Source organism: Echeneis naucrates, chromosome 11, assembly GCF_900963305.1.
Source record: "Echeneis naucrates chromosome 11, fEcheNa1.1, whole genome shotgun sequence".
In the NCBI taxonomy this organism is placed as follows: Eukaryota; Metazoa; Chordata; class Actinopteri; order Carangiformes; family Echeneidae; genus Echeneis; species Echeneis naucrates.
The window spans coordinates 13,451,929-13,467,055 of NC_042521.1; the positions used below are offsets into that span (position 1 = coordinate 13,451,929).

A 15,127-nucleotide genomic window follows, 5' to 3' on the forward strand; every position below is an offset into this window, starting at 1 on the left:
GAAACTCTATTCGTTCTTCATAGTTCCCTGTTGCTTTGGATGATGGGTATGTGGGTTTTATGATGAGAGCAGCACTTGTAGTAAATGGCTACAGAATATATAATGAAAGACTATAGACTTTCATTAGACAATCAGGCCAAACTACGCACTGTGATACTTTATGGCACCCACAGAGACAGGATGGGGGTAGTTTGGGAGGGCGGGAGAGGGAGCAAGAAATAAAGAAAGACGGTGAGAAGGAGAGAATCAGTAGCATCAGACACTCATATACGTGACCAGACTACTGATGCAGCAGTGAATCACAGGTAAAGTGCCAAAGTGAAATGCTTTCGACCGGTCTGTGTTGTGAGAAACAGGCTACAGCCGAAGAAATCTGGAAAAAATAAATAAAACGCATGCAGTGTTCAGACTAAGAAAATACACCCACTTGACTATCGCACAATATCCATTTAAAAACATATCTATGCAAAGCGGCGCTGCGTTGTGTATTCACGCACCAAAAATAACCTCAGCGTCTAAACATACATTAAATGATGTTTCCAAGCAGGGGACTTGGAGGATCACAGGTGGGCGACTGCCCATTCTTCAGCTGCCAAGCAAACAATGGTCAGAGGAGACACTGTGCAATCGCTCATTCTGACTGTTTTATTGCAGCAAATACTAAAAGGGAAACCACATGACTCACCACCAATAGGCTGCTGTAGAGGCCCAGTGGGGGGACGTACAAGATGAGTGTTTTCCTCCCATGGTAAGCAGCAAACACATTTACACAAAACGTACACAACACCACTTGTATGGAGACGTACACATGCACTTAAACCAGGAAAGGGATCATTTTAGGTACATTTCAACTCAATTTGAGCCGCAGCAAAGTCAAACTTAAAACCTCATGAGCCCAACATGAAAAAGGAAAAAAGAACAAAAACCTTCAATCTGTTTGAAAACATAGAAACAAAAGTTGAGGCATTTATCTTCACAAAAATGAAACATACTCATCACTGTAACTCCCCTCGGAAGCCAGAGAAAACAGCCCCTGGACTTAAGATGCTGTTCGCTCACTCTCAGGTGAGCCAACCAAACAGCCAATCAATATATATCCAAGGCCCTGTATTCTGCTCCAACAACTCTTTATCTCTTCCTCTTACGCACACACACACACACACACACACACACACACAGAGCTTGGCACAAGTTGACTTTTATCTGCAGTGAATTAATCTATGCGTTTGCAAAATGTCAGTCCATAAGGTTAAAGGGTTAAAAGAAAGGAGAGACTACCTCCAGGGATCAAAACGCACTGGGCACTCTGATCACCAAAGACACACACAAAAAAGTTGCATTTTCCCAGGGAGGTTCAGCGGAGGAGACAAGAAAAGTAGACAAGTAATCCTCATGGGAGTTTTCAAAAGTTGCTAAAGACAACTTTTGGAAACATTTTCAGTAAAATGGAAGGATTACTGAGCTGTGATGCAGCAATTTTTTTCTTCCTAACAGAAAGCCTTTTTTGTTGAACCAAAGGAGTACAGCCAATAATCAGAGTCCTTTCAACTCCAGATTCAGCCCATTTATACTCTCAATTTACAGTATCCAAGGTACTGCAGGGTTTGCTTTCAACATCTCACGGGAGCACTGCTGGTAGATGAAAATGTATTATGGTGCTTTGCAAAACAATTGCACGCCAAAAAACATTACAAGTCAAATAACTGAGTTCAACTTAGTAGCAAGCAGGCGAATGAGCATCTGGCGGTTGGTGAGCGTCAGGCGTTATTTACATGGCTCAAAGTGGATGGTGATGGGGGGGGAAATCAAAGTGGATGCAAACAGTGTAATGGCAGAGTAATGCGTTCCCTTGGGCAAGCGATGCCGTCAAAAGGAGGTAGAATTCCATTGCTTCCCCCCCAAAAACAGCAACATCCCGCTGCCACATTCAGTCCACATTCACATTTCAGCTCCTGTAGTCAAGTTTCCAAGACCATATTTTCCTGCTGCCTTTTCAGAATGGTAACGCTGGAATACTACGGACTGCATGCCATGGTAAACAAGAACACGAGTGAGCAAGATCAACGCAAGAAGGCGTGATGTTCTTGATATTGGTTGGTCGTGTTTATTTTCTTCCACTCAAAGTGGAGACGTAGGCACAAAAACGCCAAACAAAAAAGGATGAGGTAATTGCAAACATTGCTCGGCTTTGGTCTGGGCTGTTGCGGTATCAATGGCAGAGGCACCATTTTAACTCTGACCATTAGCTTGCTGCCTTCTTCTGGACAAATAAACTCACCCATCAGGTATCAATCAATACTAGTCTAAGAACTCCCCCACAGGTTGATAAAAGAAAATAAAAACACACTAACACTTTCATACTTGTTGTTCAGCAAGGCCTAAAGGGGAAAAAAAAAACCCTTTGTCATCAGACGAGAGACATAAAAACAACAAAATATGTCAAGAATCAAGAGGAAAACCTAAGAAGCCAGTATAACGATATAGTATAACCCTAATGCTGGGAAATGGTGCATCATACCCTCTTGTCCAACTTAATTATCTTCAAGCTGAACTGCAAACATGAATTCACAGCAAATAGCACACTTTAAATGGAGAAAGACCTTAAGCCGTGTTGTATCCCTGTACATGAGCCGGTGTGATTAAATTGCAGAGCAGTCCAATTATACGATAGGAGAAGGGAAACAAAAAAGAGCATAGGCCCCTTCATGCCCCAACACAGCACGCTGCGAGTGTGTGTGCTCGAGGTCAACGCCATCATAGCGCTCCACCTGACCTCTTTAATTAGTCGCTAGCTGGAAAATCGTAACCTCTCGACCCATCCATCTCATCCTCTGCTTCTCGTCCATCCTCACCTCCAAAGGTCTTCCCTCCTCCCCACTTCACTCCTCTGGTGTCGGCTCAATCTCACTCCGTCACTCCAAATTTGTCCCACATACAACTCCCAGCTCATCCAAAATTATAGGTACGCGGTGACTTTCGATACCTGAGAGGTAAAATTACTGTTGTGGAAACAGACTGGTAAGTTTTTGTGTTCTAGGAGGAGAAAGTGAACACTTTTGAAGCGTCTATGGGCGAAATCTAAGCCAGCATGACAAGAAAGAAGAAGAAGAAGAAGAAAAAAAAGAAACAATAGAGGCAAGCCAGCATGTCTGCACCGTGTCCTCAATCCCCTGTGCTGCCTTTTGCTTGCAATGTGCATGATCAACTGTGACTTGCGTTCTGCGTTGCCTGCCAATAGTCCTTCTCCTTTCTTTCTAGTCCCTTCCCCCTATCCTCAGGGTTTTCCGTTGCTCTTTAAGACAGTGCCGCCATGCCACAGGTGCTCCCCGATTGGTGCCCTTGGCAACAAAAGATGACACACTCAGTATAGATTTGGGCAGCCAGACGGCAACAGAGAGCAAATCAAAGTCCGGGACAAGGAGATGATGACATTGTAAAATGTGCATAAGAAGCATAGATGGGCTGCTGTCTGTGGGAGTTTTGGAAGCTATGAACTCTCAGCTGGCCAAGCAGAGACTCAAAGAGGCTTTGATATCAGACTACAAGGCACACTTCTCAATTTTAAGACCACTCACAGTCAATCAAGTTCTTCTTGGAAAGTGTTGAGAGTGAATGAGTGAAACTGACTGAGTGAAAGTTTCCAGGGGCCATCTCACTCCAAGATGACTCTTGATATATTCTTTCTGAACCTAGCTTCTGTGTGATGGTCTTCTATCCCACTGTCCTTTTCTCTGTACGTCTCTATATTTCATGTGTTTAATAGCTCAGCCAGTGCCACCCCCTTGTCCCTTCGAGCCAACTGCCTGTGGCTATAACTTCAAAGTCCGCTGTCTTTTCTTGTTTATCTGGGCTGCCAATCTCCCACATGATCCCAAAACCAAAAACTGCATTTTTCACATTTCCTTCAAGACAAAAAGGGGTTATGCTGGATTTGTTTCCTGTTAAATAACCGCTGCATTCATCCATTTATGTTAAATCCGTGTGTATTTTAAAATGTTTAAATTTGGGGCATCAGTGTGACAGAGACAGTGTGAAAGTAGTACATCTGTTTATGCAAGTTCTTGAGAGTGCCAGCACAAATATATGGAAGTGTGACTAAAAGCGCGAATGCTTAGGCGCAAATGTCCCTTTGCACCCACATGGGATTCCCTGTGTGTATGTGCGTGAATGCGAATGTGGGGAAAAACACTATATGGCTGGCAGTGGTAATTGAGCTCACTAATTACTTCCCGAGCTGAAAGAGTTGTCAGTGAGAGGAGGAGCTGCCACAGATGGCGAGAGACCCACTCTGACGCCCGGATATCCAACCTCTTCATCATTAGAGCTGAGCATGTGTCTGAGACTGAGACTAGAACAAGTGATTGACCAAGATATCACATTCTGCATGAAGCACCCCGGAGTGGAAAGGCCTATAAACTGCACATCAAATGCTTTATTTCAATTCCAATTTATGGCCAGAATACCTCAGCACCCTGAATTCCACTGGAGCGACCCAACTAACTCCTTCATTTGAAAAAGTGCCGAGGGGCAGGTGGATTCCCTTTCCTCTCCTGTACTCAGCCCAGCCCACTCCACAGGCAAAATGAGGCAGACTGACGACTCACCACTGTGAAGAGCCCTCAGTGCCGCTGACCTCCAGGAGGTCGTAGTCGTCCTCTAGCTGAAAGTCAGAGAAAACCAGGGCTATGGTGTCTCCTGGCTCAGCCAGCACAGTCCAAGTGCAGTCAGCGTTGTTGTTGTACTCGGCAGGGTAATTGGGAGTCTTGATCACCCCGCTCTGGCCTCGCAGCGTGCCGCCACACCCATCATCTGCTGTAGCACAGAAGAGAAAAAGACTTTGTAAAAGAGGGAAAATAGACAGATCCAGTCATAAACCTGAGGTGCAAAGACAAACGAAAACAGGAAAAGAATGAATGAACTGATTATGCCAATACTTAGTGTCGCTCCTGCTGTAGAGAAACTTGTCTGCTCTTATGCGTGTGAAACTGTCAGGTGATGCTTTCTACATGTAAGGTGTACCAACAAGCAAGGAAGATTTATCACAAGCCAGCAGGAAACCCCACTTAAACTGAGAGCATGGACTGCCGGGACCTGCTAACTAGACACTTCAAGAATGAAAACTGTCAAATGGCCCACAGTATAATGGACTCTGAAAGTAATGGGCTTACTGTCTGACACAAGATTAAGAAGCATTCTGATGTTGTAAAAGTGCACACACATGATATCATAGCAATACATTTTAAAAGGCTTTCCAAGCAATAGTTCATTACTTGAATGTATAAAACATCATGAAGATAAACCTGTTCGGACGGATGCCAGTTAGGATAAATTACAATGAAGCCTGATTAACTCCTGAGAGAAAATGTGCGCTCTTGAGTGACAATACTGATGATATACACAGAAAGGAAAAGTCTTCCAAACTTTGCCACATAAGCTTAGCTTGGTGGAAACGTGTTCTGTATATGTGTTTATTGTTATATATTACTTTTTGTTGCCATAAAATATCCTTTTACCGTGAACCCACGTGCATATTTTCAAATTCAGGGGAATGATAATGTGCAGTGAGTTATGAATATTGTTGCTTTGTCGGAAATTTGTGCCACAGGCCAGAGAGACGACAGTCATAGGATTTGAAAATGCCCCACAGTGTTTTTACAGTCAGCAGGGAAAAGGGTAGGATGCATGATGCAACCAAATGCAACATGTGGGGAAGTGATTAAACCCTGATTAATTCAGATTTGTGTTAATCAAGGAAACTCTTCTGTACTCAAGACTACTTTAAGGAGACCATTAAATAATAAAGCATGTATTTAATGTCTTGCCAGGATGATTCTCTTGTGCAGCCTCTGATATGTTCATTAAAGCAATCTATAATAGACTGTTATATAATGTCTGGACTAAGATTACTGTGTGGAACTTTGGAGGAAATACAGACTTAATCACTTCATTACTGTATGTGTTGCAACAGACTGATCAAATGAGGTATTCAGCAATATGTCCTCATTCTTGTTGTTTTTGAATTTCCTATACATGTCCATAATCAGCTGGTGCAGGATTCATTGATGGATGGCCCAGCCAGCTGTGTGGGGTGTTTGAACGAGGGGAGGAGGAGCTCAGAGGTGCAAGGTCGTGTCTATCATCCCGCCTACCTGTCACCACGGCAGCCTCCCAGAGGGAGGGCAGGGGAGGGTACGGACGAGCGGAAACCTGTGAGGTGTGAACTTGAATAGGAGGAAAACCACGGCAGAAGTGCGAGAAGAAAGGGATGGAAAGGATGACAGGTGACAAGCAAGGATGGGCGAGAGGAGGGTGAAGAGGGAGGGTGGACAATGAAGAAAGAGAGAGATGGCGAGAGGGGTGACAGGTGATTGTTGCAGTGGGAAAGTCAGGAAGTGGAAGGCAGACAGAAGAAAAGATGAGGAAGTGCATTGATATTCTGCACAAAGCAGTTTCTTCACACTTGAAGGGAAGTATCTGAGTCTCCCAACTCTCCCCTTCACCTTCACTCCCTCCTCCGCTCTCTAAATTTTACGGCTGCTTCCGGCTGATGAAAGGGCTCTGCCACAATTGAAAACTAAGAGTGGCTATACCGTGAACAATATGAAACCAGAAAAAAAACAATTTAATTAAAAAAACCAAAAACTGTTGACCTCTTCAAAATGTGAGATGTGCACGAACATCTCCAGTTCTTCCCTCCGTCAACTGTATATTGTCAGTATGTTTCTCACGGTTGAAGAGCACATATTTTCAGCCTGTCACTAAGGATGTCATGGTTTTTCATTAAGTGTAGGGAGCAGCTTCAATCCACTGTGAGCAAAATATGAGGTAAAAAGGGCAAGGCATGTCTGGTGTGTATCAAAATGTATAAATGTTTACATTAAAATATATACGTATATTCAATAAACATGCATAGAACAAAAAGAAAACTATATCTAGAATTTGAAAGTGGGACATCTGAATGTGACAACACTACTACAAATCTTGTTGCTTTTGTAACAGGTATATAAGGTACAGTGTATGCACACACCAAAGATAAAACAGTAGTGTGTGTGTGATGTTGAAGGAAGTAATCACCAATAAGCCATTTATTCAAAAGATACGCAGTAGCACAAAAAAAAAAAAAAAAAAATCATCCTGTCTGCAGAGAACAGAGTGATGGCGTGGCATAAAAGAGATGTAAAATCTCAAAGTGCATTCATAAGACCCGTGATGTGGTTTTTGAGATTATGGGGTAAGAGACAAATTGATGAGCATTAGACAGGAAATGTAAAACATTATCTGAGCCATCAGTATCAATGGTTAGTTATTATCTATGGCTTGACAGTGTTGGCACACTTGCCCTCTCCTGAGTCCAGAACAGTGACCGTGCCAAAATGATCTCCCCCGGCTCCCAAAGTGCAGAGCGAGTTCTGCTCTTTCACATATGGGCAGGCTCTATAATTGGAGTGACATTAACAATGCATTTATGCATTATGAAGCAGCATTCAGGTTTAAAAGTTGACTTTTATGGGGCCGCGGCAGATTTGAATTTATTACAACAGAAACTGTTAGCATGTAATATCTGCTGGCATAATCACATCCACAAGTGCTGGAGCAATTTTCCTCTTTCCCAGGAAAACAAGAAAGTGGGCGAAGAGGGAGAATCAAAGAGCTGAGTGCAGGCGACTGCAAATTCATGAGATTGCAAGATTGTTGGATACATCTTGTGTGAAATATGAGCCATCACAAATAATACTTTCCTATTTAGGTGTGGAGTGCAGGCATGTGCATGTGTCAGCGTGTGATTGGGTGGGTGGGTGGATGGGGACTGTGCTGGCGCATGGTGCCCAGCCATGTGTGCTCCTATGTGGGCTTCCTGACTCCCAGCCTGGTTGCAGATGGCACAGTGTCTCAGCGCTCTGCTCAGCAGGCACACTGACACAAACCTTTGGCCACACCGACACACAGGAAAGCACGCACACATACAGTCGGGGACACACGGACAAGGCAAACTTGCATGTGTTGCGATATGCACGTGTTTCAATCATGCGCAAATTCCTTTCATTCGAACGAATTCATTCAGCAATATACTGTAAAATTATGGACAGTGAATTCACATTAGATAAGATAGAGATGGAGTTATTTTCCAAATCTGTGTCACGCCGGGTCAGACAATACACACTGGCAGGTGTCGATGCCGCAGGGTTACGATGCTAACAGTGAGGGAAGGACAACTGGCACAGGCCTCTGACTTAGAGAGAACACATGAGGTCCTGTCATGATAAATAAGAAATCACTGTAACCGCAGGAAACCTCTTCAGGTCACGTGAATTCATGTGTAACTCTACTGTATGTGAGGGGACATGGGACGGAGAGAAAGGGTATTTATCGGAGTGAACAAAAGACCCGCAGATTTGTGTGGTTTTCGGCAGCAATGGATAATGGAAAATGCGTCACGTAGGCAATTTTTTTAAATTGTGGGAAGGAAACATGCTTGCTTGCTTGCTTGTTCCTACACTCGGGCCAACCTTTCGGCAACAACCAGTTTTGAAATAAAGTATGATTTCAGAAATTCACAAACAAAAGCGAATGGCTTGGGCCATACGCCTGAACTTGGCTTACAGCGGCGGAGGGTCATGCCTTCCTACAAAAACACTTCAATTAGTCGCAATTAGAAAGTTTGTGTTGTAGGATTATTTAATGATTATGCATAAAGCCTGTTATGAACAGTTTAGCGATGCCCCTCCTACGTACCTCGGCAGTAGGGAAGGGGGAAATCCCAGGCAGCAGTGCCAGCTGAAGTGGCCAGGCAGGAAAGGGTGGTGTGGCCCTCCAGCACGTAGCCAGAGCTGCAGCTGTAGCGGATTTTGTCCCCGATGTTGAACGTGGACCCCTGCTGGTGGCCATTGATTAGTTGCCCAGGATTACCACAAGTGTAGCTGGGCAGAGCTAGAGACAGAGAGAGAGAGAGAGAGAGAGAGAGCAGCTTATGAAGCAGTTTGTGGTTTAGTCTGTGCTGCTGGATCACGTTAGTCCTGCTAGGAGCCAGAAAAAACATGAGTCTGGTGACACATCCATGCACATATACACCCGGAGCCATCTGCTCACATCAACATGACGGACTCAAGCAGTGACTTTATTCAAAACTACGCTTTTAAACACTTACATGCACTGATATGGACAACCCACACCGCCCCTCTTTTTTTTTTTTTTTAAACCTAAACTGCTTCAGAAAAAGAATGAAAAAATAAACTACTGCAGGGAGGCCGCTCATTCACTTATGGATGCCATGTTGACCATGTCTGCTTGTCTACTTATGTACTTGCATGCAAATAAGTGAAATCACTATTGAGCCTTATCTAATTGTGTGTTATTATGCAAATCAAGTTCAAAGGAAGTTCAGCCAGTCCCTCACCTCTTGCTTCAGCTATTCCAGTAAAGAGATGTGGGATTGTGTTTTCCTTAACACCGAGTGGCAGCATAGCTCACTCTGCAGCACACTGGCTAAGGTAGAAACGTGTCTAGTGGGAGGTTTTGTTCCTGCTGCATCTCAAACAATAAATCCCCAGAGCACAAATAAATCTGCCACCATGACCAAACATGGATTTTACACACACACACACATACACACACAGGTTATCCACTTTACAGCCCCAGTCAACCAGTCAAAACCTCCTACACAGTGAAGGAGCTGGCCAGACCATGTGCTGGACTTTGGATGAAACTCAGTCTCTCCACAGGGGCTGGACCGGACTCCAGAGAGGACAGAATGGCCCCTATACAGCAACACAGCTCACTGGCACCACACCATCACACTCACGTTTCCACACAATTCAGCGTCTGCACTGCCACAACGCATCGCAGGAGGAGATTGTATGATTGAATTCAGCCTGTTTTTGCTGTAGAGTAAAATGTTTTTCTCAAAGTCAACAGGACCTATTGGGTTGAGAAACATTTTTTTTCCATTTACATCAAGATAAGATTGAGCAAAAATAACACAGGCACAGTAAGAGACGAAATGACATTTAGCTTTTCATTTTCATGAGTCCCATAAAGACTAGGATGTAAAATTAATTTGAATCCAAAAACAATGAAAAGAAGTCTTGTTTATCTTTTGCTCTTTCTGGCCCAGTGAGTTAAAGCACCTTACAGCAAGGTCGGACGTACGGATCAGTCATTTTACCCTACAGTGCTTTCCAGAGTCTGAGCTGTGGAATTAACTGGCTGGTAAATAAATAATTGCAAACAGTTTGTGTCCAGTCAGACAACAAACATGACCTCTAAGAGGTTGAGTTTGCGTGTGCGTGTGCATGTCTGGGCACTCCTCAAAAAGACAACATTAGCTATGAAGCTGTGAGATAGAGTAAGCGTTTATTTGGCAGCCTGTGCCCACCGATTGGAGCAGTCAGAGGTCTGCAGCTGACAGGGATGAAAACAATACTGTACAGTACCAACAGTACTGTAGCTGTCACCAGTCCGTAATTTCAGGGCCCAAATGAAAGACAGCAACATTGATTTAAGTGCATAAAATGCAGTTTATATTATTGAGTGTTTACATTGGGCTTTGGCTTCACACCATAAAAAAAACAAAAACACTTTAAACATCCTTCCTTTAAATAAATTTTTGATCCATAAAAAAAAAAAAAGCATTAGTTCTGAGCTGGAAACATTATTCCAAAAAAAAAAAAAAAGAGAGAAAAAAGAAATCGTTTCGCTGGGCTCTTAAACCAATCACATATATTCTAACAACAGCAGCCAGACAGACTAAAAATATACAAACCTAAAATAGTGCCGTTTCAGGCATTTTCCATCAGCATTGTTGGCCAACAGCTAAACATGTCAGATAAATCCTCGATGTCACCCAGGACACTTCTGTTCTTAAAATGTAAAATAAACAACATCTCAGTGCTTTCACAGACCGGAAGACGGCTGCTGCATATTGCACTTCTCGCTCCATCCCAATCACTGATTTCACAGCAGGTGTTCTCCATCATCTGCTGAAGGCAGAACACCTGCTCAGACATCAATGATGCTGCCTGAAACGACTTGGTGCAGAGTTACCCCTTAAACTACCTGGTTAACGCTTGGGCTCTTTTTCTCTTTGGCTTAATCGGACACGTCTGATGACAAACTGAGTTGTCATTTTTAAGCTCCACTGTGCCACAGCCTTTATTTTGACCAGCCAAGGCCGTTTTATTACAGCTTTCCTTCCATCACAAGGACGGATTAGCATATAAGCTGGAGGGAGTTATGCTTTGGTGCCGCAGCGTGGGCCCTGGTGGGATGCAGGTACCTTGCTTTGCCCCTGCGGTGGCGACTGTGTGAGGCTGGATCGCCATAACTCTTCTTGTTTTCTTGTCAGAAAAGTTTGGAGTCTGAGTAATGTTTGGGAGGTACAGGGAAGGAGAACATCGTCTCGGCCAGGCATTTTAACTTGTTAAACACACATGTAACGGACAACATTTACACTGGCTGAGCTCCATGTGATGTACCTGTGCCAGAGCCTTGATATTGTACATGCTGGCTTACTGGCACGCCTAAATGGAACAGAGCCATCATTAATGATATTACTTACACCTGTGCTTTTCCCACCAGTCAAAATGTCTGCTGTGAGACGTGAGAGGGTTTTATTTATGGGCAGAGGGGAAAAAAAACCAAAAAAAAAAACAACAACAAAGGTGGAAGAAAGTGGTTGTGTATGTAATGCTGTGAAAATGACAGAGAAACAGATGACTGATTTCACTAGAGGTGATTGAGGGCACAGCACTGGGTGTCAACGTGCATGCATGTACGCCATATGATTGTGCACGTGTATATATGTGATATATCATCATCACACTCTCCATTTCAGGTTATTAGTTGGGGCAGTAAATTCAGTGTGATAGTTCCATGACTAATGGAGTCCCCAAAACAGGATGATGCCTGAAGCACAGAGGGTGGCACCAAGTGATACTTTTTTTCTTTTGTTTTTGTTCACAATATACAATAAAGAGCGTCAATACAGCAAAATCCAGAACACATGAAAACCATGCTGTTTTTTCCATTTTTTTGTTCCATTTCGAAGCAAATCAACAGCAACATAATCGGTTTTTTTTTGCGCATTATAACGCAAGAGAAATCATGACACTAAAGCTGCAGTAAATAAAAGACAAACAGTCCTTTTTTCTTTTTTTCCCCCCCCATGTTCTTTAAACTGATTTATCCCGACCTATTCCATTTATTCCTGGAGGCTAAATCCTAAACAGAGAGAAAATGAAAAAAGTAGGCGCCAAGAGAGAAAGAAGGAGACAAAAAAAAAAAAAAGCACACACTCACAAAGGAGCTGGAGAAAAATAATAAGAAAACAATTTCAAATATTTGCGAGATGAGTTCACATTATTTTCCATTAATTTCCTATCCTGCGAAGGCTTTCATACAAAAGAATTATTTCTCAAATTGTTCGACAAGCTTTGCAGCATTTGGAAACTTAGAGGTACTGAGTGGCTTTGGCACCTTTCCCATGACTCTGGCTTCTGTCGTCACGTGGACTGTTACATACCACCCCCCCTCCCCCTACACACACACACACACACACACACACACACACACACCCACTCACTCACTTCATGCAAGCCCAACCCTACAACAGCAGCACTTAGGTGTTTGTCATGGCAGGTCCATAACTCACAAGGATGGAAGACTGTGACATGGCTTGTCCCTGGGGCCCGGATGCTTTAAGCTCTTCCTCTGCTGAAACGGCAAGGGATGCTCCTCGTTCATCAATACATTCCTCCACACTGACTAACAGTGGAGGGGCATACGTGTAAGCTTGAGTGTGCACGCACACACACAGTGTGAGCAAGGACCCCTGCCATCCATCACATCATCCTTCCCCTTACATCACCCACTTACATTCCTTTATTCATTCCCTTTTCTCCTCATCCCCTCTCATTCCCGGTGACTAAAGGACAGCTGAGAAGGAGAAAGTATGAAGTTTGTCTCCGGGAGGATGACCTTTGACCCTAATAAGTACTGTGCTCTCTCTCGTTAGGTGTTTTCAAGGCTGTTCTTCAATTTGTCATCCTCTCGTCTCGAGGATATGGATCACTCCCCCTCACATTATGTTGAAACAATTTGCAACAAAATGGCTCTTAAAAAGCTTATACTGCAAAAAGGAGATGTGAATATGGAGCACTTTATCATGAGCAGGAATGTTTTCAATTTGACTAAATGCACAGAAATAGTTACTGTAAATTGTAGATGATGAGCTGAAGTAAGGAAATAAAAAAAATATTTCTTTAACATGATCAGTGACAAATTAATTTATTTTGTCTCTGAAGTTTGTGAAAACCTTTACAGTAGGAGGAAACAAGCTCCTGAAACGAGTCAGAAATAATGTGCTGAGAGACGGAGCACGAAAGGAGCAGATTAAAGACAGAGACAGAGAGAGACAACCATGTCTCAGTACAGCCGGTGCAACATCACTCTGTCTTCTGAATATCAAACAGCCAGAGAAGATGAGTGATTGACAGTGTAACACAGCAGGGAGAGCATTTACACACATACAAACATACCTTCAGAGGAACTACGGAGGTGAAGGAAAAAATATATACCAGGCATGGAGTTTTGTTCCTTTTCTTGATATTTTTGTCTCACACCCTTTCTTCCCCACTCCGTATTATTTTCCACACTTTGCTGGAATAAACAAAACAATAAAAGGGGCAGAGCAGAATTATCCGGGACAGTGATTAAGACTGTCTTATATCTTTTAAGTGAGCGCGAGAACGAGAAATAAAGATGCAGATTCACAGATGGTAGGAAATAAATAGTTGCAGGGATGTTGCAGGGGAGAAACAGCTTTGTCATCAGGAAGAGGGAGGAACATTCAGCAGCTGGCTCACAATCAGTTCCCAGCGATAGGAAGCAAAGCTTGGGAAAAAAAATCTGATGACCTCACAGTGACTCACAATTTAGTGTGTATTACTGGAGTTTAAGAAGCCCGAGCCAGTTCCCTGAAGATTGAAGGTTGGTCTTATTTACAGGAGCCACTTTGTTATGCATTTATCTCGGTCCATCTTTCATCACACTTTCTGTTTCCTCCCCTTTTCTGTTCCTTTTTCCTGGGCCTCTTGCCTCCCCTCTCTGTCTTCCTGCTATGTATTTGGAAGTGACATTGCAAAATCGATCCCAACACACAGGTGCATTAGCTCAATAAGCCGTTTCTGCTTTGTCAAGCAGCAATTCAATCAATGCCTCCTGTTCCCTACACATGGGCTCGACAAAGGCTGGCAACTCCCATCACTTCTGGTTAGAGTGGCTGAAGAATGCAGGAATTATCTCCTATCAAGCCAACAAACAGATAACAGCCAACATATGTGGATTATACAATACAGAAAAATGTATATTTACCTGCCATTGAAAGATTTCCCTGCATTGATATAAAGATTTGTGAGAACGATTAAAATCTGCAAATAAATGAAAAGAGGCATGTCGTGCTGATGTGCTGCACTGTTGTCACAGTTCAACTGTCCTCTTTAATCACTAAGAGGCATTAAGAGTCATTGTTTTCGAAAAGTCTGGCAGAAAACACTTCAGGTAACTGGTCTTAAAAAAGAGGAGAATGAATAAATGCTGTATGGAGTGAGATTTTCTGAGAACAAGACTCAGATCTCCAGTGCTTGGAATCCTTTCATCCCAAAAATGACATGCACTAGATTTGCCTCATCATATTTTTATAACAAGTTATCAATTAATTACAGTGCTGCTTTCTCGGCAGCACGACTTTCCTGTCGTGCTTATTTTCTAAACTCGGATTTTTGAGCAGCAGAAACAAATATTTAGCTCGCTGTCAGTTTTGGCATACTTCTGTGAATCGTGGGTAAAGGGAAGATGGTTTGCAGGTGGCTCATTATGGAGATGCTGGCCACTGTGGTGTTACACGTTGACTGTTTATTATATACTCCCATGAGGCGTTTAAGGGTTTCCAGATGTTCCCATGGGGATAAAAACCCTGCTCAAAATTGCAATATGTAATCGCATTTTGGTGTGTTTACAGTTTTCACAGAGTTTTTACATGTGTGGGTGTCACACTGCCTAAATGGTTTGTGGTTAGAGACCCAACTCTGAAAATTCATGTCTTGTTTTGAACTTAGCTGCTTGTCAAGCTTTT

The 15,127-nt window shown here is 43.1% G+C and overlaps 1 protein-coding gene across 1 annotated transcript in view; it reads right to left on the reverse strand.

Moving 5' to 3' along the window:
* csmd2 (CUB and Sushi multiple domains 2) overlaps positions 1–15,127 on the reverse strand; it is a 200,744-nt gene that overhangs the window by 142,290 nt on the left and 43,327 nt on the right. Inside the window, exons 4-5 of the mRNA XM_029514850.1 lie at positions 8,734–8,928; positions 4,605–4,812 (exon numbers count right to left, since the gene is read on the reverse strand). Coding sequence (XP_029370710.1) covers positions 4,605–4,812; positions 8,734–8,928 — 403 coding nt within the window. The remainder of the gene's footprint in view (positions 1–4,604; positions 4,813–8,733; positions 8,929–15,127) is intronic.